Genomic DNA, 24514 nt, shown 5'->3' with positions numbered 1-24514 from the left:
GAGCAATAAGAGCAATTGGAGGTCCAGAAACCTGAGATTAGAAAAAACAAGGGGTATTTATTCTGTGGAGGAAAGACAGAGAAAAGCCTTGTAATAGTCTTCAAAACTTCCTAATGGTGAGGAGTAGACCACTGGAATAAACTGTCTGCAGTGATTACACTCACTCTAAGTCTTTAGTTGCTGCCCAGACAAGGCCTTGTGAGGAATGATGGTGGTGGTACAATCCTGGGATGAATTGGTGGACTGTGCCACCTCTGACTAAATTTTTATGATCTTGTAATTAATGCAGATCATTGCATTTGCATCCTAGATTAGACAAACCAATCAAGAGATTCATTAGATATGGAAGAGGATTACAGGGATTTAGTTAAGAATACCACTGTAATCAGAGTCCCCTCTTGCTACACTGAAAGGATTCTTGCTCAGAAATCAGAGGCCCAGACAACTCTGCAAGACATACTACTGATGCCATTCCTCTCCAGTCTTTGAGTCATTATTCAATTGGTCTTTCAATTACCTTTATTATAATTTGTTTTAATTAATTTTACTCAAATAAAGAAGAATTACTCATATTTACCAAAACCAGAAGTATTTTATAACTTGTATTTGTATAAACAGAATATGTTGCCACCTATCTGAGTACTATTTTGCTAAACCACATTAAGTTCTTCATCCAGCTCTTCTTAAGTCCTTCAGTGTATTGCACTAAGTCCAGAAATGCTTCTGGAATTACCTCCTGTCTTTTAAGATAGCATCAGAATGGTTCCAGTAATCACTCTGTCAATCAAACCCATTTTACTGAAATACCTGCATGATCTCACTTGACTATGCAAAGTAATGATAACAATGAAATAGAAGATCAGCACAGGAACTGCTTCAACAATCGCTGTCTCCTCACTTAAATCCCTCTATGGAAATGTTCATTTTGCTATGTTTCTCCTCTTTTTGCTGGTCCTTTAGCAGATATCTGGTCCTTTTACCCGTGCGCTTGTGTACCCGAATCTCATTGCTTGTTTCACTTCAACTGCCTGGGTGCGCTCACCCAGTGCTACCAGGAGGAGGAAGCCCAGCAGCAGTCCGCGTTGCCTCCAAAAGAATAGGCTGAAATGTTTAGTGCTTTGCTATTGCTTATACTCCAGTGCTGAAAGACAATGTAGAATACAAGCGATGATCATCATCTGATTCCAGATTTGTGGTGATAAAATGAATCCTGGGAGAACAGATATCCTGACACACTGCAGGTTTATTCTGGATCCTATTGATATTTCCTATCCCCTGCTTCCAAACACACACTCTTACTGCCTTTTGATCCATAAGGTTAGCCAGTCTTCTGGGTTCTAGGTGGGTTGCTCCAGGGAGAAGGGGGAGCTGATGTTGGGGCAATTACTGTGTTTCATTCCTTTATTTACAAACAGGTTCTCTTTCTCTAAATACAAGAAGAAACAAAATAATAGTACATAATTCTAAAGCTCCCATCCCCAAATCTCTCCCATCCAAAACCTGATTAAAAATCTCTTTTTCTTTCTCAGTGTTTTCTCAGGTCACAGGACCTGGGCATGCCCTATTCCATATTTATTTATCTGAGTGATGTTTCTGCCTCCTTTTGTGAAGATGCGCAAAAAAGAACAAAGCAATACCCAACTAATTCCTTTGCTAACATATGCTTTTGGATGAAGCCTGCTGTTGTTTTAGCTGTTTTTTTCCATTAAAGTGTTTAGTAACTTCTTAGAGTTAATCTTGGTTGAAGAATCCTATAATGCTCTATACATAACAACATACCCTTGCTGAATGTACTGATAAATCCAGATTTTTTACAGGACTTCGGGCCAAGTGGAAAAGAATATCATAAAGCAATCCTTTAATTTTTCATCTGAATTTTGCAGAGGTTTCAAATATGCTTAAATTAGCTTTGTAGACTGTACTTCCCTTGGTCTTTGTCTTCTCTTCTGTTTATTTATACTATTTTAGCCCCGCCAGCAACACTCAATAAATAATCATTTCCTTTCTGTTAAAATCTACCATTGTATAATGTTTATTCCAATGCATGTTTACTACTGTTTTAGCTGAAAATCACCACCACCACCGGCCTGAGGAAGCTTAATTCAAGAAGTTGTTAGTGCAGGCTGGTGATTAAGAATTTAACTCACAGAAAGTAGGAAAATGAAAGAGAACATGGATACAGTTCAGCTAGGTAGTATACACAATCCTGCATGAAGTGGAAGTCAAAGAATTTATTATTTATGTTACACATTGCATACAGAATCAAAATATTCTTAATGTAATAGCATTTTTGATAAGCATATGGCAGAAGGAGCAAACAGAAGTGTACTTCCCATTGATCCTGAGTCAGTAAGTCTGATCTAGCTCTAGGCTGATTTCCAGTTTGCGACTCAATAGACTTTCAGTCCTAGTGGAAGAAAGGCTAACTGCACATTTTTCCAACAAAACTCCTCAGAAAGAATGGACAAAGAACTCGGGTTTTTGAGATCTTTAAAAAATTAATCTGTTCTGCCCATTGAAAAGACAGAAGATTTCTTAGTATTCATTGGGCAGAATTGTTCTTTCCTTTTCTCAGATTGAAAATAAAAGTGCATTGAGAGATTTTACACTAGAATGACTGGCATGCAATGTCTCGGCTAGCAGGTAAGAAAAGCAGCTTGGAAGGTGAGTTTCCAGCCAGATATTCAGTCCTGCTATAGTCCACCTTTAATATGCTACTCACGCAGGCACCCATTCATCAACACAGTTTTACTGCTGCCTCCCCATAGTCATACCAGTAAGTACATTTTCTTCCTTCGAAATAACACACTTCACTGTACGTACACGTCTCATCTGAAAAGCTTTAAATCATCCTGGGACCTCCTTAACCAGACGGCCCCTAACACATAGTCTTTCTCTAAACCTTTGTTGGCAAGTTCCTCATGAGACATACAGTAAATGCACTCAAATGAAAAAACAGGTCATCCCACTCTACCTTGCTACTGAATCACCACGCACCTCCCACTCCTGTGCTTCAGATGCAAGTACTGTGTTTTGCCACTCCATTATCTTTTAGCTATTTTTCTTTTATAAAGTAAGTCCAAATCATCACCAAATCAAAGTTCTCTACTTGTTCTGACGATAGGTTTTGTAACTTCTTGGCATAAATGAAAGTTTTGTTATAAAATGAGGCTGTTAAAGGACTGCTATATTAGGTCACTGAAGAGCTCATACAGCACCTGTTATACAATGTCAACTAGTAAAAGTGAGCTGCCAGTAACAAACCATGACAATGGCAACAGTAATGATAATGATGCTTAGCTACCTCACAGAGTTTTCCACAAAAACAGCACTTTCCGTGCAAATAGGAAGTCAGAACCTGCTAATAATGATTTATGAAAATTACATACTATTTTGCAACAAACAAACATTATGTTAATGCACAAAGTCTAAACACTCTTTTGCACCAGATAATTATCCCCACTGTACTTTTGGAAAGGCAGAATTGTATGAAGGAGAACTGCACTAGCTCAGACACATGGTCGAATAGCGGCACAACTAAGACCTCAGTGCTTGTGGGTACATTTTATTATTGCTGTAAAATAACGATGATTTGCGGTAACACGAGACAAAACCTTTCTTCTGCAAACTCCTATAACATTGCTTTCATTCTCTTTCCCAGAGTTTTCCAGACAGTGATTGTAGTCTACAGCAGAGCTGAGCTAGCATCACACAGCACCAGTGAAAAACAGAGGATTATAACAAATAATGCACATAGGCTGTCACAGGGAACTCAGAATGATGATAGAGAGAGCTTAAGCACCAGCAAGAGGTCATTTTATGTAAATAGAAGTGGAGAGCACTGAGTTTAGTCAGCTGATTATTTATCTCGTATTAAATTTTGCTTGAACATTTGGCTGCGGGATACAAAAATGCTAATGTGACTCTGTGGATATTCTTGAAAGCATAATAAATTTGAAGAGTAGATAGATAATCTCATAGAAATAAATACTTTGGACCATGCTAAAATGGCACTCATGACAATACTACTTAGACATTAGAGATATTACAATAATTGGTTTCATGTAAACCAGATAGCTAAAGACATTGGATTAGTTCCCAGGAGTGTGCTAGAATACATCATTGAAGATGGGTTCTTTAATTGAATGCATATAGGAATAGATATAACAGTTTGAGCCATACACAGTGTGTCACAAACCTTAACAATTACGGTTACATTTCATTTTGCACACCACCCCATCCCCATAAAATAGCTTGTTTCAAATTTAAAGGTACCGATTCCAACCTATTTGCTTAAGTGGAGTTTTATATTCTTTCGGGAAGGAAACACATCATCCTGCCTTTTACTGAAAAGAACCTAGTACAGTCCTGGAGCAATATAAATAATAAATCTCTCTCTTACGCATTTATAAAGAATCCATCAGCATGATACATATTTAACATACATGCACTTTAAATTTCATTATATATGTATGGGAACATTAACGCCACTCTATAAATTGTCATGTATAACTGCTTATGGGCTAAGTGTTTTTATTTTCATTTTCCATTTTTTTTAGTACATTTATAGAAGCTGAAAAACTGTTTGCAGCTATGTTTATCCTTTTCGTACTTGGTGAAAGTGGTATCAATATTTTAAAAGGAGCTGCCAATATCGAGACTGTTTTTTTAATTAAGTGCAGGAAATTAAGAATTTTCATTGTTACAGTGTACCTACGTTGTTCCGATTTTGCAGTTGTACATGTGGAAAGGTAAATACAGAGCTATTCAAGCCATAGACCACTGTGATCAAATAATCAGACATCCTGCATTAAAGAACTACCTCCAATTTTTTTTTCCCCAAAAAGATAGGTATCATAAAGTGAACCGTCTCTACCTTTGGCCAAAAACAACTGTGCACTGTAATGGCTCTCTTATGAGAGTTATCATAAGACAATAGCTTTGAAAATAAAGTGCTGTGTTTTCTGTTAGCGTAAAGATAATTATAATATGTGAATAGAATCATGTGACTTCCTTGGAACGTTATATTAAATCTCTTGATTGACTCTCATAGATTGCTTTCAAATTACAGCACCAATTCTTTTCCCTTGGTTAGAGATGAAACAATGTAGTATTTACTCAGCAAGTTTTCCAACACTTAAAAAATGCTTCAGAAAAGTCGGAGCTGCTTTCAAAATGGCATGTGCTTTGAAGCATATACTGGAATTCATTATAAGTTTTTGCAGAATCTATTTTTCTCTTATAGGACAAAACTAGATTGTAAAGCCATAAATGTCAAATTAGGTTGCTTGCAGTTTGCACCAGAGTAGCCTCACTTCAGAGGTGTTCAGAAACCATGTGCTCCATTCACAACTGTGGAAACTGTGGTGGCTCTGTTTTTCTGAAATGAATTTCAGACTGTGTTACATTTATTTATAGATACTGTTAACCTAAGCCTAAATGAATCACACAGAAATAATGATCAAATCTTGCTTTTATAATTCAGATGAGTGAGACTGGTCATGTGGATAACAAAGGAAGAAAGATTTAGATTTAGATTTGTACGTTTAATAAAAATACTGTTCAGGTATTTTTAATTTAGGCTAGGAAAAGCTAACAGTCAATTAATTGAGTTAAACTGAATCAATTCAATCATTTAATAAGCTGAGCTCAGAGAGCCTGAATCTCCTGGGTAGACCCCTTGTTGGTTGCAGGAGGGAGTGGATTGCATCAGCTTTCAATCCCGTGAAGATACTTTCCATGATACGCCATTCACGTACACAGCGAGTATGGGGCGAATTCTCATGATCAGCTTACTCTGACCCTTACGGACTGTCTAGCTCTGTGAAGCCAGATTTTCTTCACGTACCGCTACTCGGGATGCTAATGCAGAGGAATTAAGGGGCTGCCTCCGGCTCCTTACATGCATCACAGCAAGCAACTGCACTGCATACAAGCACTACTGCATTTGAATTCTTAATGCCAAGTCAGTTGTTAGCATTTATTTTTTTGTTTCCTTCACATAATACTGTAAATGTTAATGTTAACATAAATGAAGGGGTTTTTTAAAATATTATTTTTAATCAGATAAACTTATTAGCTACTGGACACCAAGAAACATGCTGGCATGTGATTTGTTTCTCTTCATTCACTACCTTTTAGTCATTAGATAGTGACACCAAAAGAGACTGGCAGATACCTTAAGAGAATTAGAGCAAGTGTGCTCAAACACAAAGCTGATGTAAAAGGACTGAACTTTGTGGCATCCACAAGTCTGTACATTTCTACTGAAGTTCGTCACTGTCTGCCACTAATCCTACAAAGCTTGGTAGGGATCAGCTGCTGATAATACCAATGAAAGAGGGTCTTTGTTACAACACTCCTGGTTTTTTGTACATATTGAAGACTTTGTAAGCCTTATTCAGATTGTCTGTTACTTACTAAACATTAACAGTGTATATAATTCAGTACTTCAGACAAATCTGTATTTTTCTCTTTGTTTTTTCCTGTTATTTCCCTAAATCACAAATATTTTTATTTACAATTCATGCTTATGATTTAATTCCCTATCCACAATAAATGCCTCATAAATAAACATTTGATTTTTTTAGCCTTCTCTTTAGTAGCAGAATAATGATTGAATTGATAAAGTTCAAAGCTAGAATGTTTTGCCTGTAGTGGATTTCTTATTACCATTATAAATGTTATCTTCAAAGAGTTAAAGTTAGTTAGTTATTCCAATCCTCCTTGTTTAATGAAATTATTTTGTTTCCTTAAACTGTTTAATAAGTAATAAGGGAGACTGGAAAATTAATATACATCTTGCTGTATTGATTTATTTTTAGTTCATTCTGTTTCCTCTCTGAAGTCTATAAGCCTTCAGGTCCTATCTAATCTATTCATTTCTGACATACGCATCTTTCTACTGCCTAAGCTCTTCTGCTATTCTTGAAACAGCCTGAGAGATGAGTTAAATCCTTATGCTTTGCTTTTTCAGCTGTTTACCATTTCCCACATAATTTTATTATATACTTCAAAACATTATAATTGTACTCTAAGAAACCGCATTATCATATCAAGTCTAACTTAACACTGAACAGCATTACCCAAATATAGTCCCTGCATCCATTGTCCTGCAACTGCAGGAACACTGCAATACCCTCCCCTGAATTCTAGAAGTGCCTGGCAGCAATTCCATACTTAGGACTGCATTTTAAAATGCAGTCTTGGAGGGTAATGACTTGGTAATAGGTTGTGCATAAAGAGGTAAGATGCAAGCAAAGTTAAGACTGTACTGCTATGATACATGCAATGAGAGTAGATGGCATAATTATTTAGATGACAGCATAGGAAATACAACGGTGTGCTTAAAACCCATAAAATGTTAAATTCAAACCTACAGAGTGCAGGGCCACTGTGACTCAAGCAGCTAGATTTAGAAAAGTGAGGTGCCAGCTGTAGCATTAGTTAACATATTTAGGATATGACCAACAGTTTGGGAGAGATCCACATTTAAAAACAGGCTCCCAAACATGATGCGAAGAGGGAAACGATGAACCAATTTCTGTGTATCAGTCTTGCCCCTTTACAGGTATCAGACATAAAGAGATGGGTAAGCATATCAGCAGTTAAACTATATGAGAACAGGGATTGTATTGACCAAAGTATTTTTTGTCTCATTTTTTCTCAAAGGAAATAAAAAATGTCCTCTTAGATTAATCTTGTTTTTAAATTGGAATCAGAATTTTTCACTTTCAAAAGCTAAATACCAAGAAAGGGAGGTTAGACTTATACAAATGGTGCAGAAGATATGGCTGTTTTAAAGTCCAATGATTACAACGTTGTTATAGTGATTCTCAAACTCATTGTTTGTCTTAAGGGATTTTAAAAGGGTACACTTAGTAGTGTACATGAGTGTACATTAGTACACTGTCCTACATCCCAAAGTGTGCTTACACACCTTCTGGAAGACTTCAAGAATTCAAAATTTATGCCAGGGACTGTTCTAATGACTTAGCAGTATGGCTGGTTGAACTCCAGGACCCATGCTGTGTTTCTGTACCTTTAACTTACCACTACAGATGTGAAAAGCTGTCCGTCTCAACAGATGCACCATGCTCTGTTTTTCAGTGGGGCTGTTCTCAGTCTTGCCTGCTGATTATGTTCAGTTGCATCAGTTACTTAAACATTTTCTGAAAAAGAGGGACAATGTGTCAAGTCTAGAAGGCAGAGAACTCACCTAAGCCATAGATTTGAATTGTTGACTTCTGTATCTCAAGACAAACTCCCTGATGTAAAAGAAAAATCTCCAAACTCTCTAGATGTTGAATGGCTATTAATGGAAACTTTCACAATTCTAAATCTACTGCCCAATAGTCTGGAAGAGCTTTCTATTTGATAACTCTATAAAATCAGACCCACAACTGAATTGAAGTTTTGTAACTAAAATCCTGATACACAAAGCACAGCTGGAAATGGAAGATGGAATGGCTGCACCAATACTACCCTGTAAAATCATCCTCAGAGACAGCATCAAGGTCAAATCCACCAACTCTGATTAATCCAGTGAGAAAATACCCCTACGTCAAATGTCAGACACACACACACTTGTCTCAGCCCAAGGTTGCTACCCACTCAAAACCTGCCTTCTATACCACGTGCTTTAAAGAAGCCTGGCTGTTGTGATCCATTGCCTCAATTCCCTTTCCCCAAGCAGGAGCAACTGAGACAGGCAACAATCACACTCTTGAATAATCGCTACTTCTGTCTATGGCCACTACACAAGAACACAAGAGCATACAAGTGAAAATATAACATTAATTTGAGATTTAACATTCTCTGTACTGCAAGGGGAATGCACTGCATGGCTTAGAGCTGATCTGCCCTCTGAGTCTTCTCCAGTCTGCCACACTCCAGCACAGAGATGGACTGGCAATATATTGTAGAGAGGAGAAGAAGTTTTTCTTTGTCCTACCAAGAGCTGCCAAACTCCGTACGGACAGCTCAGTCCTAAGTTTACGCAGATGTCATAAATACAGTTCATCAGGTAGATCTGCATTAGCATGACTCATCCTGTAGAATGGACAAGACAGGATATACTACTCCTTCATCTTCACTCTTTCTATCCTCATCACTTCCTCTTCTTTTTCACCTCCTGACCTTTCTGAAAGACCAGTTGTTTGCTATCACACCATTCAACACTACTGGCTATTAACCCTCAAACTCTGGTACAAGTTCTGTGAGGTCCATCAGATCAGACAAGTCCATTTCCAAGAAGGAGCTGAGCAGTCAGGCTGGAACTCCATGGGGGAGCCTGAGGCTTGGGCTGCCATGCAACCCTTGGGAAACTGGCCAAGGCAGAGGAGGCAGGCTTGGTATTTGCCTCAAGTTGACGTCTCACACTCCACAATCTCATGGTATCATGGTATAATAAACCAGGTGTCATCACCATTCTGACACTGTGATGCCTACTAAAGCACCTCCGTACTGGGATGCCTTAGAAACAGAGAGTAGGCCATAGCAGCAACAATGCAGACAGCACTAATCCATAAAGACAATCTAATCCTAATTTTTTTCCGCTCCCAGCCTTCACTCTCAGTTCTCCTTTCTCCAACAGTTAACTCCTGGGCTGAAGTTTGTAGGCTGTTAAGACACCTCATACTAACTTATTCCACATTTCAGTATGCCAAGTACTAGAAGATAACATTAAGAAAAAACAAATATAGATGGAAATTTATTAAAAGTATGAGTAACCTCAAAAGATAGCAAAAAAAGATTTGTGGCAATTAGATTCAGAAGTGAGAATCGGGGCTTTCCATTGACAAAGATCAGCAGTCAATTTGACTGTGTGTAACCAGCAGTCATTTGTGTCAATGTTCCTCTCCTAAGATAATTTGCCTAGGTAAGGCAGTTCCTCACTGACTATCAAAGGAAGAGCTCTGCTCTGAGACAGGCTTCTTCTTGCACTGGACTCATATCCTACAAAAGTTTTCACCTGCAGCTGTCCTAGCATTTTTTACAAACTTGTGAAAACTATGTAAGATTTCCTCCCTAATAGTCTGGGCACTTCCCCAAGAAAATTTCAGAGTTTTGACTACAAACTTTTTTCTCTGTCCTTACCCATATTCATTGAGGCTGCTGTCAACAGCAGGCTCAACATGAGTCAGCAGTGTGCCCTGGCAGCCAAGAATGCATCAAACACAACATAACCAGCCGGTCAAAAGAGGTGATCATCTCACTGTATTTGGTGTTGGCCTCACCTTGACTACTGTGTGCAGTTCCAGGCCCCACAACTTAAGAAGGATGTGAAGGTACTCAAATGCATCCAGAGGAGGGCAACAAAGCTGGTGAAAGGGCTGTAAGGCATGTCCTATGAGGAACACCTAGGGACCTTGGGTTTGTCTAATTTGGAGAAAACTCAAACTTACTGCTCTCTGCAGCTTCTTGAGAAGAAGTGGAGAGGGAGGTGCTGAGCTCTTCTTCCTGGTACCCAGTGACAGGACACGTGGGAATGGTTCAAAGCTGCACCAAGGGGAGGTTTAGACTGGACATTACGAAGCATTTCTTTACCAAGAGGGTGGTCAAACACTGGAACAGGCTTCCTAGAGAGGGGGTCGTTGCCCCAATCCTGTCAGTGTTTAAGAGGCAATTAATGACAATGCCCTTAACAACATGCTTTAACTTTTGATCAGCCTGGAAGTGGTCGGGCAGTTGGACTAGATGATTGTTGTAGGTCCTTTCCAACTGAAATAGTCTATTCTGTTCTATTCATATTCATAATGCTGTGCTATAGAAACTATGTCTTCTTGGTATAACTTGAGGGAAGTTCCCCAAGCACTTCCCCAAGGAGGATGCAGGCCCTTTGTAGGTCTGAAATGCCAAACTAGCCGAGTACAAGTGTCAGGAGCACCTGCAGAGCAGGACCTTGCTCAGGCAAAATTCAAGAGCAGAACCACGACCTCTGAAGGGAGTTCCTTTCTGCACTGCCTAAGGCCTGCCATGTCCCCCATCACCAAGCAGTCGTCCAGAATAAACTAACGTTTCCTCCCACTTCCCATAGATTCCAGATCATCAGCTGCAGGCAAGCAACCAATCCAGCAAAGGATGGCCCCTGAAAGGCATCCAAGGCAGTCTGTTCATCACTGCCAGAAATTCCATTCAAGGCAGGTGATCGGGCATAAGTTTGAATAGGTGAGGTGAGGACTTTACCATACAAAGATAGAACACTTCAGGCTAGAATACTTATTTTTGTTTCTATATGCATTTGTCACTTTAAAGGTTATTATATTTTACTCAACAAACATTCATGAAGTACATGATCACATATGCTTCACTCTTGATTGGAAGCCTGACTCTGGGAAACAAAATAGAGTTATGCTCTTGTTGAATTCTACCTTGTTTTGAGCCACGCTTCATTGCAATGGGGAAACTTTGAATTTCTATGCTTATTTTCCACGTTAAAGCCAGAACTTCATCCTTAGTTCCCTTTTTTGATAACCTTTCTTTCGCTGTCCTGCTCAGGCCCTAGCCAGATGAAATTGCATTTAATTTCTTAGGGTTTCCTAGTATTCTAGGTTGTCTTTTTGAAGAGAGACCACTTTCTAGTTTCCAAATTCCAGTGGGGCAGTGGAGGACCATTGTTTTCTGAATTGACTTTCAGGAGTCCCTTCTTGACAGCAAATTTACAACAGAAATAAAGGTGCTTTGTGTTTGACAACAAAACACTTCTTTTTTTTTTCCCCTCTTTCTAAAAGTTCTTGAATCTGAGAACACTCTTCTTGTCTCTTCACTTTGTGCCCATGGGAACTAATGTCTCTTCATTCCTAAATATGACTCAGTTGTCTTCTGTGTAAGTCCTGTCACCTGAAACTTCGCTGATTCTGGGACCTAATTGTAATTCTTTAATTTCTCAGAAAACCAGTCACCATATCCCAAGTTATACATCAGGGAGCTGATGCAACAGAGTGCAGTGTACTGAATATGGTCTAGCGAGTGCAGAAGTGGCCCACAGACTGTTGATGTTGACTATTTTCATTGGTGATCCTGGAGCTGTAGGATCAGAAAGATCAAAAAGGCATGTCTATGGAAAGGCAGTCTGCGTCCATTGTGTCATCTTCAGGCACAGCTGAGCTGCTGACAGGAAGGATGTGATTCAGGGTGACAGTGAGGCATGAGAAGTGACCCTCCATGATGTGCTTGTTCTTGCGAATATTGTGATTGCAGTGGTGTTTACTCTGCCTAGATACTAGAAAGACTGAGTTTCCCTCTCCTGATGTTACTCTCCCCCAACTTGAGTTAGCAGGCTGGTTTATGCGACCAGTGCAGGGACTGAAAATTTGTGGGGGTTAGGGATAATGACAAAGGATGAAGTAGCAGGCCATCCAGGGGAAACGCAATCTGTACAGCATGAATATTAGAAGAACCTTTCTGGAACTGTAGCAAGATAACTCTTGTGCAGTTGGTATCCCTGAGGGCTTCCCATCTGACGCGTGTTCTAAGGATGGCCCAGCGGCCTGCAGATTGATCCACACCACACAATCCAGCCTTAGGTGTCAGGAGAGGGCTGCACTTGAGGGCATTCTGAAAGAGCAGTGCAGACACAGTCAGTCTGACCCACTGAAGCGAACGCTGGAATCCAAAAACCTGAAACATTCTTATATAACACATGGGAGTACACACATTCATCCACGGCATGCCTTGCAAATACTGTGATCATCAGATACTATTACCAAATTCAAATGAAAAAAATCATGCAGTTCTGCCAAACCTCAGCAAGCAAAATTCCCGTTACACTGAAAGGTGTACAGACTCAGTCCTGTCCAGTTTCACCCTTTAAGTAGCATAGTCCCCCGCTACTGCTTAAAATAGTATCTTTTGGGAGTTCTGAGGGAAACAGCACAAAATACCAACATTCTTCTCTGTGCTTTCTTTCTTGCCTTTGTCTACATGCTACCACTTCAGTTGCAAGTAGTGTTGTTACTATTAATACTAGAGAAAACAGATCTTTGTAAATTCTCCACAAAAGTCTGTGAGAGCAATGCAATAGCACACAATTACATGGTAAGAGGGGGAAAAGCATGTGCTTGTAACAGAGGTTCTCAAGTAGGCACTTCCAAATGCAAAAGAACCTTGAACATACACTTTTCTGAACTAACGCTTTTAATTTGCACTTACTTGTAGAAATAAATCTCTAGAAATATACATATGAACAAGTACATTTTCAAATAGGAATTGAAAAGAAAAATATCCTAAGACTTGGGATGAAATGACAAGACCCAGTAACAAGGTTTATCACACGGTGTTTTAGTTGTCTGCTGTGACTTACATGTGTTACATAAATTCCTGAGTTTAACATCTACCTGCCTGACGATTGTCATCCAGTAATTAGCAGTTGGCAGACTACATTTATTTGCATGCTTATTTTTTAAGTTCAAAGATAAGCAAAGAGGCTAATGAGATTTTCTATGAACCATCTTCTGTTTGTGTTCCCTTAAATCACCTTTAATAGAATTAACAAATATACCTCAGTATCCATGTAAATATTGAGTACATACAAAGAAGGACCAGAAAAAAATACTTCCTCAAACTATCTGAAGCTATCAAAAGAAATAAATTCCGTCAAAAAACAGTGATACCAAAGAAAGATAGACAAATACTATAAAACAATCTGTTACAGAGCTAGTCAGTGAAGGGCAATAATGACATGGCTGCAGTGGACCTTAGACATTTTGAGTTCTATCCCAGGCAACTGCTTGAGGGATCATCAGATATGCTAACCAGCTCATCACGTTCTCTCCCTGCTATTCTCACAACTCCTTTAGCATGTCCCTTCATTAAACAGACATTAACTTTTGCCTCTGATCCAGGACGTTAACCTCCAACCCTGAACTGTTACATTTCAAGGACACAAGGTTTCATGTGCTTTCTCTCATGCTAACCCTCATTCTTGTAATAATTCCCCCTTAAACATCCCAATCTCTCTCATAATCCTTCTTGAAAACCCTACTTAAAATGTCTTAAGAAACATTTGGGCAACAGTGTGTGAAGATCACAGACTGTCATACAGACCAATAATGGTCCGGTATTTCCTTACACTCACTCAATTGCTTTTCCATTAGCTAATTTTAGACGCTCAGATCTCCAGAGGTTGCCGTATTGTTCTGTGTTTGTATAGCACCTGACCCTTGGTTTGGGTTCTTACTTACTGGCAGTGATGCAAATAAATATTTTGACATACAGATAAGATTTCTAAAGGCTCAAAAATAAAAAAGGTAAGAAAATAAGTTATTTTTAGATCTATCTTATGATTTTGAACGTCTGACAGGTTTTTAACAACACTGACTGATGAAACCATTAATGCTGATTTAAAGTCAGTGTAGGAAGGAATGTTTGTACAAATCTAGTATTTTGATTTTCCTATCTTCTGCAAGGGAAAGAGACCTAAAAACCTGGTATTTCACACCACTTTATAGAGTTGTAGTCTACGCATATCCACAAGACTAGAAGCTTTTCAACAGAGTGATATGCAGAGCTTGGATCTTTGGAAAGTGGTTTTGTTATTGATTTCTCTGTAGTAGAATACTACTAACTGCATGATTGGGTCAAAGATGACAGTGACATTTTAGGAAGAAAGGAAGAAAGGAAAAAAGTCAAAGGAGAAGGAGCAATAGTGAGCAAGCAAGCAGGAAAAACCTAGAGACAAAATAGTAGTACCAGATCCTGCATAAGCAAGCCTTGCTCACAGTTTTCTCATTATCAAGCCATTCCACTGCAGCACTTACTCACAGATTCAAAGAATGGGGCTGGATGCTGAAACTGTGTCACTCAAATACCTAGAGGCCAGAGTGGAGAAGTAGATGAGAGAGTATGATACTGGGACCAGAAAGTCTAATGACACTGTTGAATGTAACAGTGAGGGAGTAAAGAACCAGGATAATAATTTATTGAGGGGCTAGAACTATAAAAATGATGGAAGGGCTGAGAAAATATCCTTTCGGTGAGAGACGCAGGACTCGCACACACTAATAAAAGTGTTACTGCAGAGTAACAAGTTGCCACATGTCAGTTGACCCACCGTCACCATCTGTGTACTCAATCTTGGTTTGTGGCCAATGCAAAGCAATTCAAATTAGCTTTGCTCTCTTTAAAAGAGGGGAGTTGATTAGCTTGGTTTATCAAGAAACAAAACGGAGAAATTATTTCATTGCAGTGTACAAGAATGCTCATAGGGAGAAAAGTCTGAGTACTGAATAGTTCCTTAACCTACTGAAAAAAATTGCAATAACAAGAAATAGCTGGAAGACACAGTAATTGTGACTAGCCATTGTCATAAAACACTAACAGAAGCAGTGGATTCTCTGAACTGTTGAGTATCAAGACTAGATGTCTTCTTAAAGGTTCACCCAAGCACAAGTCTTAGCTTCAGAAAAAAGAGAGCTGCGTGAAATGTGAAGTCTGACAAGCAAAAAGGCCTATCAGTTTCATTGGAATGGCAAATTTTTGAATCTATTAAGTCAAAGATCAGAAGATATCACTGCAATCATCTAACCTAACCTGATGTGTAAATACAGGATATAGAATTGAAAGATACATTGCATGATGATACTTAGTTGTATATACTCCAGTATCAAACTGAAGATGCAACCACTAGAGACTACACCTGGTAGGAGAGCTGTTGCAAAAAGTTAAAATCTAGTATTTTTTGCCTTTCAGACGTCAAGCTTTTCACCCCCTTCAAAATTTCTAAATAAATATGCCACACTGGAAGATATGACAGATAGTTTAAGAATGCTAGTTTGGGTAACAGTGTGATAAGTATTGCTCTAACGGTATTGCCATCAGCTGGTACAAAAATGAGGATGCAAGAATGAATATTCATACTCAACCTGGTCAAAATATACTCATTTATCATGTGACATACAAATACAGACAAGAAGTTTAATGCATTAGCACCAGAACAATTTATAACTGCACATGCCCCATTAACTGAAACATGCACAAGTGTTAAGGAGGAGGGGGGTTTATAATACAAAATTATATGGAGACAGAAGTTAAAAGCAAAATAATGGTGGTGATTTTTATGAGAGAAAATAAAGAACAATTAGAATAGAAAAATTAGTAAGAGTTAGAAAAAGGAAAGAACATGCAGGTAGTCACTGCTCATTCATCTGCTTTGCCACAACCAGTAAAATAAATACAGTTGACAAGCTTCATCATTCATGTTAAAGGAGAACTTTGTATAACAGTAACAAGGATTGCAAAGGGCAGTAACATCGGGATAGGCCTCCAGTTATTTATTTGGACATTTTACAAACTGCAGCAAAAGAGTACCTGCTTACTCATCTGAATTCCCTGGAGAGCTTTAAATCACAGTAATAAAGAATCACTTATAGAAAGCTAATAACTGTATCACCAGAGGGGACTGAAAGAGCCACGGGAGAGTTTCCGGGCCAAAATACAGACTTCCAAAGCTTTCTGCACTAACAGACTGGAAGATCCAAGGGCTTTGAGGCCAAGAAAAAAAACACCACTGTGGGTCACATCCCCGAACTCCCAATGCAAGCAAGCACCATGCCCGCTTGGTGCTACCTTGCCAATCTCCCTTCTGATGCGTCAGTCACGAACGCCACTGCTGGGGCTGAGTTGTGCATTTACTGCCTCAATTAATCCTTGTGGCTTTATATTAAAGACCAAAGCGTGTCCTCCTCTGATAACAATGCTTCCTCTTCGAGTACAGAAGCAGCTTTCTCAGAATTTAGCTGTAAACGTTACTTAGCCTAGAAGTATTTTTGCACGGACCTCTTGGGAATGACAACATTTCTCAAACTTTCCTTTAGCTCCCTTGAAACTAGGCAGCGAACTCGTAAAACAGATTAAACTGTCGAAATGTAGATTATGAGCTGTGAGGGAAGAGACTGTCCCTGCCAGCTTTGGGCAGCGGTTGAGGGGACAGTGCAGAGACCTGTCCTGTGGGCTTCCACACGACCCCTCCTTGCATCAGGTAAGGCATCACACCTCACCTTCCCCGCCCTTGGGTTTTTGCTGTTGTTGTTGTTAAACACGATCTAAATTACACGGCTGGATTTGTCCTGCCTGTCCCTGGGATTACCCAGCCGGTGCCTGCCGTTACACCCGCGCCGTTCCCTCCGCCTCTGCCCGCTCCTCTCCCCCCGGCGGGACTCGGGAAGGCCGCCATCTTCTCGGGGCGGGCGCCGGGGGGCAGTGCGTGGCGGCAGGTCTCCCCCGGCGTGCGGAGACTGAAGGGGGGGGCATGCGGCCGCGCCGCAGCCCGCCTCCGCCCCATGTGCGTGTGTGTGTGAGGGAGAAAGCGAAAGGGAGGGCGGGGTGTGGAGGCAGCTCCCGCCGCCGCCGCCGCCTCCCCCCGCTCGCCGTTGGGCGTGTGCCCGGCCCCCGGTGCTGCGTGATCGCGCGGAGAGGAGGCGGAGGAGGAGTGTGGGTGCGGGGAATTTCCTTGTGTGGCGACGGAGGAAGAACACCGCTCCAGACGGCGGGGCTGCGAGGAGGGCGCTGCTGCTACCGGCGCCGCCGCCGGTTGCCGAGCGATGTGAGGGGGGAGCCCCCCCGGGCCCTCCCCTCCCCCACGGAGCCGCCTGCTTTTCCCCCCCTCCCCTCTCCCCTCCCCTCGCCCTACTCATCCCCGCCCCGCCATGCCGGACCAGATCTCCGTGTCGGAATTCGTGTCCGAGACCAATGAGGATTACAAGTCACCTACCGCCTCCAACTTCACCACCCGGATGGCCCAGTGCAGGAACACGGTGGCGGCCATCGAGGAGGTGAGCCCCGGCAGGGGAGGCGCGGCGGGGCGGGCAGCGGGCTGCGCAGCCCCCTCCGGCCTGGCTGCCCGCCGCGGCGGCAGCAGAGAACAAGGCGCTACCGGCGCTGGCTCCTGCCGCTCCCTCTCCCCGCCCGGCCCCGAGGAGCGCCCTCGGCTGCCGCTGAGAGGAAATGGGGATCGCCCGGCTGGAGAGGGGAAATAAAAGGAGAAGGGGGAAGGGCAGGAGCGCCGGCTGCCCCCTGGCCCGCTTCGCTCAGCCCTGGGTGCAGGGGAGCCCGAGCCCTCGTTCCACTCTCCTCCCGGCGCTCGTGGAGCCCCGAGCCGGTCGGTTCCGCCCGCCCTACCCTCCTACCTGGAGGGGGACTTTACTCCCCAGCCTCCCCGCCTCTGCCCCTTCCTGCACAGCGACACTTGAACTGCCTCGGCCCCGCCGCTCCTCCTTCCCTCCCCGCCAGCTGCCGTATGGGGCTTGGGCCCTGGCAGCCCCGGTGGTACGGGCGGTTGGAGTGTCCATTCCTCCCGGTGTGTGTGTGTCTGCCCGCCTACTGGCACAGGTGGGATTTAATCTTCTTTCCCGTCCCCGCACATAGAAATTTAAACACCCTTTCCCCCGCCTCGGGCATACGCTGTTAAGGTCGCCTTCCCTCAGGAGCCGCTTCTCCACGGTTGTGAGGCGATGCCTGCCCTTCCCGGGGCGGTGGGGCCACGCCGGCCCCGAGGCAGCGCCGGCTCGGCCTCCCCTCGGTGCACGGGAGCCTGAGCCCACGGTTTTTTCCCTTCTCTTGGACAGCCTGGGCTGCGGATACTTCGTGTGAGGGGCTTTTGTCTCGCGAAGAGAGCGGTTTGTTTTTCTTTCTTTAAAGAATCTCGAAATGTGCTGTTGAAGCTGACGGTAGGAGCCCTCCCGGCCACGGAGGGTGGCCGCCAACAACTGGGGAGAGAGGCGCTTTTTCCCTCCTGTTTCAAACCAGAGGGAAATGTGGGACAGGTCTGAACACAACGAGAGCACATTCCACATCCCAGTCATACACGCACAATGCAACGAGAAGCGTCTGTGTCTCTCGATTCCTCTAGCAGCTTCTCTGAAGTAACTTGTGGGAGGGGGGAGATCTTACTTGTGATGCAGATTGATTTGCTGCATCTACCTGTTACATCAGTTCTTACAGTGTGTGTTTAGTTGATTTGTTCTGCAGTAAGCATATCTTTTAAAAAGAGCCTCTCCAGCAAAAATAATCTTGTCAGTAGTTGATGTCCCTTCTTACAAAAGAACTGCCACTAGCAATGGATTATTAACGTGTCTTAAGTGAACAAAACCCAGGTTAGGTGTTTAAACACCCTTTTCAAGATTTTCCTGTTTTGCCAGTTCCCAAAACCACTAAAGCAAGGAGTTGAATTCAAAATAATCTGCACAGAAGGAATTACTGTTTTGTTCCTGAGGTAATTTTCTTCCCTGCAAGCTTGCACTTCAATGCCTGTATTTAATTATACCTTATTAACCTGATAGTCTTAAGATCAACAATTCTGTATCAAAGGCAACTTTTGCTTAAAGAATATTTATCATAATCAATCATTTTAGTTGTAAGGTAGAGCTGCCTAATAATTAACACAAAATCGAAGTTTAGTGTAAGCATTTGAATCAAAAGCAGTTTTGCTAGATTTAGAGATTTTTATTACAAGCCTCACTGAAATTGGTCTTTCTCTAAGCCTCAATTTCTAAAGCTCTACGGTTGCAAAAATGTCATATCAATTCTCAGAAAAAACATGCACAAAAGTTTTTGTTTTTCATTTTCATGTACAAAATTTATATATGATGGCATGAATTTCTTAAAGTCTTTTAGAGATTCAGCTCAGTCAGTTGCGTCTTGAAAAACCTTTTTTTACGTTAGAATGATACGCATTTAAACATTTGACTATGGTGGATTCCTTATTTAATCTGTTGGCTTTGCATTTGTTTTTGTGTCATATCTCTGATACACTGCTGTCTGATTATTTTTTTTTAAGAAACTTGTTCACTATGTTAAATCTTTGTATCTCTGCATATTTTGGATATTAGACACTATCTGCTATCTTAGGTACAAAAATTATCTTTTATGTAACGATGATAAAGAATATGCCTAGTGTCTTAGAGATCTAAGTAAAGTTTGCAAGGCAGGAGATGGGAGATTGCACTGGCTATAGCTGTTATAGTATTGATCTATCTAGCACTTCTGGCAAAACAGCAGCAGTTGCTGCCTGTTTGTGCTGCTGTCCTAAAGCCTGTGTTGAAATGACTACTGAATTTTTTTCTTCGTGATTTATCCAGACCAACAAATAAATTTTAATGATTTCAAAACTGTGAAATCTTTTTTCAGACTTAGACTTCTTTGGTTTGGAAATACTGAGGTCCTTTAGCATGACATGCCCGGTTTTTCAGGTTAAATGTGATCCTTTGATAAAAAGCTCTCTATAAATTGTGTAACAGAGAAGTCTGTGCTCAGCACTTTTTTTCTAAAAGGCTAGGCAAGAATTAGTTCATCAGCTTGTTATGAACTAAGACTTAGTAAAGAATGTATCTAAAAATGTACAGGTAATACAAAGAACTTGTTTGCATTTCCAGTGTCACAAGTACTGTGAAGCATCAGTGTCCGGTGGGTGCTGCTCTGTTGCAGTAGACAGTATGGTTCTGAAAATTAGGAAAGTCTGGCTGTGTATGATTTAGGGAATGTGCTACTCAAAACAGTTAATAGGTAAGTTGAAGCCATGCTGACTGCTGGCTTTGTGTATGCATTGATTTTAACAAGTGACTGTAAGAACGAGTTTATTAACTGAACACAGTTAAGTTTTTTTATTTTCCAGGATATCATATACATGTATTAAATCAACTAATTAACTGGTTAATACTGATATTTTGAGAATGTCTCTTAACTGCTTTTCCCAGCAAATCTGGTTTTGGAATGGACTATGCAGCTGCCAGCGTGGAGCCAGCTTGAGTCTTCCGAGCCTCGGCACTTGTGGAAGCAGAGGCACAGGGGGAGGCAGTGCAGAAACACAGGAGGTGGAGGCTGGTGTGACTTGTTAGCTTGAGCTCAGCTCTGTGTAAACACAGATACCTGTCTCCAGATCCCAATGGGAAGTCTTTCGCACTTAGCATTAACGCTGCTGGCTACCAGTTTTGTAATTCTGTCTTGGTTAATTAGCAGGTATCTAATAGTGTCTTAAAAGTTGAGTTAATGAGGCCTTGCTTTCAGTGATGGAGTGGAAAAGGCTTGTTAAGTGAGGAAATCAATAAGATGTTGGACAATTATAAGTGTATAATTTACCGATATGTCTCTGTGGGCAATGGTATTGCCTTAAATCAGTGTTTTCTGAACTTGGATTAACTGACCTCTGTCAGTTGCAGAATATGATTGTTTTTTAGTATCAGTTGAAAGTACTTTAAGTTTTATTGGTTTATGTGATGTATACACCAACCACAGACCCCAGATCACAGCCTTTCAGATCACCAGAAGCACCTGCATTGCAGTTGGGGAGCTGGTGCCTATTCAAACACTTGGAGAAAGAGAATCTGATCCTTTGCTCTCTGTAGTGGAAAAGGGATTAGGGAAGGCATGCTCATGGAACACAACGTGATTTCAAAGGAAAAGGAATCATATAATTTCTGCATTGTTCTCAGATTAGGATGTTGCTTAGCAAGATGTTGGGAATCTTTAGCTTCTGCTAAAATAAAATTACAAGTGAGCAGTATATGTCGCAGGCCCTACTGTTTAGTCTTAGTCACTATCATACATGCAAAGATTAAACAAGTTTTAATTGATAGAGCGCAGAGCATAGTCACATGGTTGGGCTAGGGGTTGCTTTAAATCAGTAATCTAGTCTGACAAATGCAGTCTTTTTAGTTGACTGTTTCTATTAAAGGTCCCAGGATCTAAAAATATGTGGTGACCATTTTTAAGCTATGAACGCTTAAAAATCTGATTTTAGGACTGCTATTACTTAGAACATACACTTTTCTCTTTTATGTGCTATAAGTTAAATGAAATAGTCCCTAAACTGTAATGGAGCCTGCAAAGTGGTCCTAATGGCTGTGATTATTAAAGGTCTTTTAGAAACTATTTTATAGAGTGATATAATAAGTAGAATCCAAGTGTGCCACTTTTTTTTGAAGCACAGATTAAGTTTTACAATAAAGACTGGAACTGAAGCCCATAAAAATCCTCCACATTTATTTCTATTCTACCTGTTTATCATGGTCCAGCACTTCTGGACCAAGAAAGAACGGCAGGGGGCTGTTGGGCAGGCTACTGTGTAAACAAGAGAGTAGCAGAGAGTTGATGTGCTAAAGACATTTCCGTCTAAGTCAGGACTTCAGGTGCAAAGTTTACCTTGCCTACTTCAACTTCACTGCATGCACAGATTTCTCTATAAAGAGAGGAGAATTGAAACACTGGGTGAAGTTTAATAGGTTACTGGAACACCCTCCCCAGCACAGTAGCACTTGCTACTGGGATGAATGTGTTGTTGGGTTGATGGTTGTACTTGATGATCTTAGACATCTTTTTTCACAGAATCACTGAGGTTGGAAAGGACCTTCAAGATCATCAAGTCCAACCATTAATCCAGCGCCACCGTGTCCCCTAAACCATGTCCTGAAGCGCCACATCCAACCTTGTATGATTCTATAAGAAGTAGACAGGATGAATATCTGGTGGAAAGATGTAAAACATACAATCAAAAAAAACAGTGTAGTGGTACCAAAGATGGTTATAGTTCTCTGGATAGAAAGAGATTTTAATTGTTTGGGGTCTGTTTAAAATTCTCCAGGAATTTCTGTAAAATCTGTAAAATTAATGTTACAGTCATAATTTGTAATTTCAGGTCTCTACTTGCCTTTGTTCTGTAGGGTCCTATTCCATGATAATTGCACCTCAATGATTGTTATTTTACAGTTTCAAAGATTATTTGTGTGTGTGTGGGGGGTAATTTCCCATCCTAGGAATGCAGCATGTCGTTTCAGTATCAAATCCTTTCCTTCCTCTCTGTCACTTATAATGCAAGCTTTTGTATCAGAAATGGTAACAACTTCTTGCCACTTAAGGCAATCCCACAGTTTTCAGCTGTATTGGAGAGGCATAAGGGATCGATGCTTGTTGAATTTCATTCCCTCTTGTATGTTAAAATTCTGTAATTCTCTTTGTTCCATTTTTGTTCTGCAAAGCTAACGAGCGCGAGAGGTAATAGCAGCTTGGTAGGGTGGGCAGATGTGAAACTTGGTATATGCATACACATGTGTGTTTTTAAAACTTATACTTTCCCCGTCATCTATTTTTTGCTTGTTAGGTCTTTAGGACTGGAGTTCTGTCATCTTATACTACATGATTGTGACTTGCTTTTGAAAGCTATGTGAAGAAAGTGTTTTCGTATACTTTGAGAAGAGTAGGAAATGTCATATATTGCAGTGCATTTTGGGGAAATTTACTATTGTTATTTGTACACTTCATTTTAATAAATCATATCTTTGTGCCTACTATAATGTGCTCTTTGGTAGAACATATTTGCACCCTTTTCTTACCTCATTACTAAATACAGTTCCATAAATACATGTTGTTCAAAACTTTTTTTGTGTTCCACTTCTGCTTCCTTTCTGGAATCGTGATTCTCTGTCATCAGCATCCAAAGAGGTTTCTGGAAAAGTCATTATGACACAAATGGCATGATGATTTCGAAAGGAGTGTGGGAATTTTTTTCTTTTTGAGAGGAATATAGAGGACGGAACTTGAAGAAATACAGGAGCTAAACTGTAAGTCTTCAGCTAGAGCTTTGTGCATATTTTAAAATACAGAGTTTAAATCTTTAAAGTACAGACAATGTGCAGTCAGTTAATTTCAAGCCATACAAGTAGATTGCTGTGCACCTTACCCTGGTGCATCCGATGATGCATCTGCTTCTTATCACCAAATGCCCCCATTCCCCATAGAAGGATAAATGCAAAAATATGTACATTTCTGAAGAATTTTTATTAACTGTGGCTTTTGTCTTGATTTTTCCCTAGTGCCACTGCATTTCTCAGAACCACCTTATCTGTATTTAGTGTACTTTGTGCTGATGCTAGAAGAGGATAGGTGTGGAAAGTGGCTAATTCTGCTTAGGTTTAACCCACTTTCACTTCCTCTTCTCATCTTCATGTTGTTCTCTTTGTACTATAACATACAGCAGTGGTAGGTGTAAAGGTTAGTGCTAGGTGTGAGGCCTTCGTTCTGAAAGGCATTGCAAAGTCACAGGACAAAAGCCTAATCCCTGCTCCAAAATGCTTACAGTCCATGTGTCAGGTGGACAGGCTGATGAATATGGCTGAAGTGGAGGAATCGAAAACTGGGTGCTTCTAACTAGTGTACTGTGTTTGAAACACCGTGAAGTGGTTTCTTTTTATTCATATGCGTTAGAGTAGTGGTTCTTAAACATTTTAGTTCAACTCTTAAATCTTCTATGTTTTTTATAATTTTCACCTTCTATGTGTGTGTTTATATATGTATATGTTACATGCAACCATTGCCTGTCTAAACTCCTGTACTCCAGCTTCTTAACAACCCACAAGGACCAGTCTGCCCTATTTCTCCAGAAACAGCTAACCTTTGCACCTGAAGCTCCAGAAAAGTTGGGCCTAGCCCTGCTTAGGTTAGCTCTTGCCTCTATTGCCTTTTGTGTCAAGCTTCTCTATACTTTCTTGATGTTTACGGTCTCCTTATGTTTCTTAATTTCTTGAAA

At 40.8% G+C, this 24514-nt stretch overlaps 1 protein-coding gene across 1 annotated transcript in view; it reads left to right on the top strand.

Annotated features, from left to right (window-relative positions):
• Window positions 1-17645: 17645 nt before the first annotated feature.
• ASAP2 (ArfGAP with SH3 domain, ankyrin repeat and PH domain 2) overlaps window positions 17646-24514 on the top strand; it is a gene marked incomplete at both ends in the record, with an annotated part of 92466 nt that continues 85597 nt past the window's right edge. The window contains one exon of the mRNA XM_081998004.1: window positions 17646-17771. Coding sequence (XP_081854130.1) covers window positions 17646-17771 — 126 coding nt within the window. The remainder of the gene's footprint in view (window positions 17772-24514) is intronic.

This window comes from Phaethon aethereus (genome assembly GCF_964289735.1).
Source record: "Phaethon aethereus genome assembly, chromosome: 3".
NCBI classification, from domain to species: domain Eukaryota; kingdom Metazoa; phylum Chordata; class Aves; order Phaethontiformes; family Phaethontidae; genus Phaethon; species Phaethon aethereus.
Note: the sequence above shows the minus strand (reverse complement) of the source record. Positions and strands in the feature narration are given on the sequence as shown.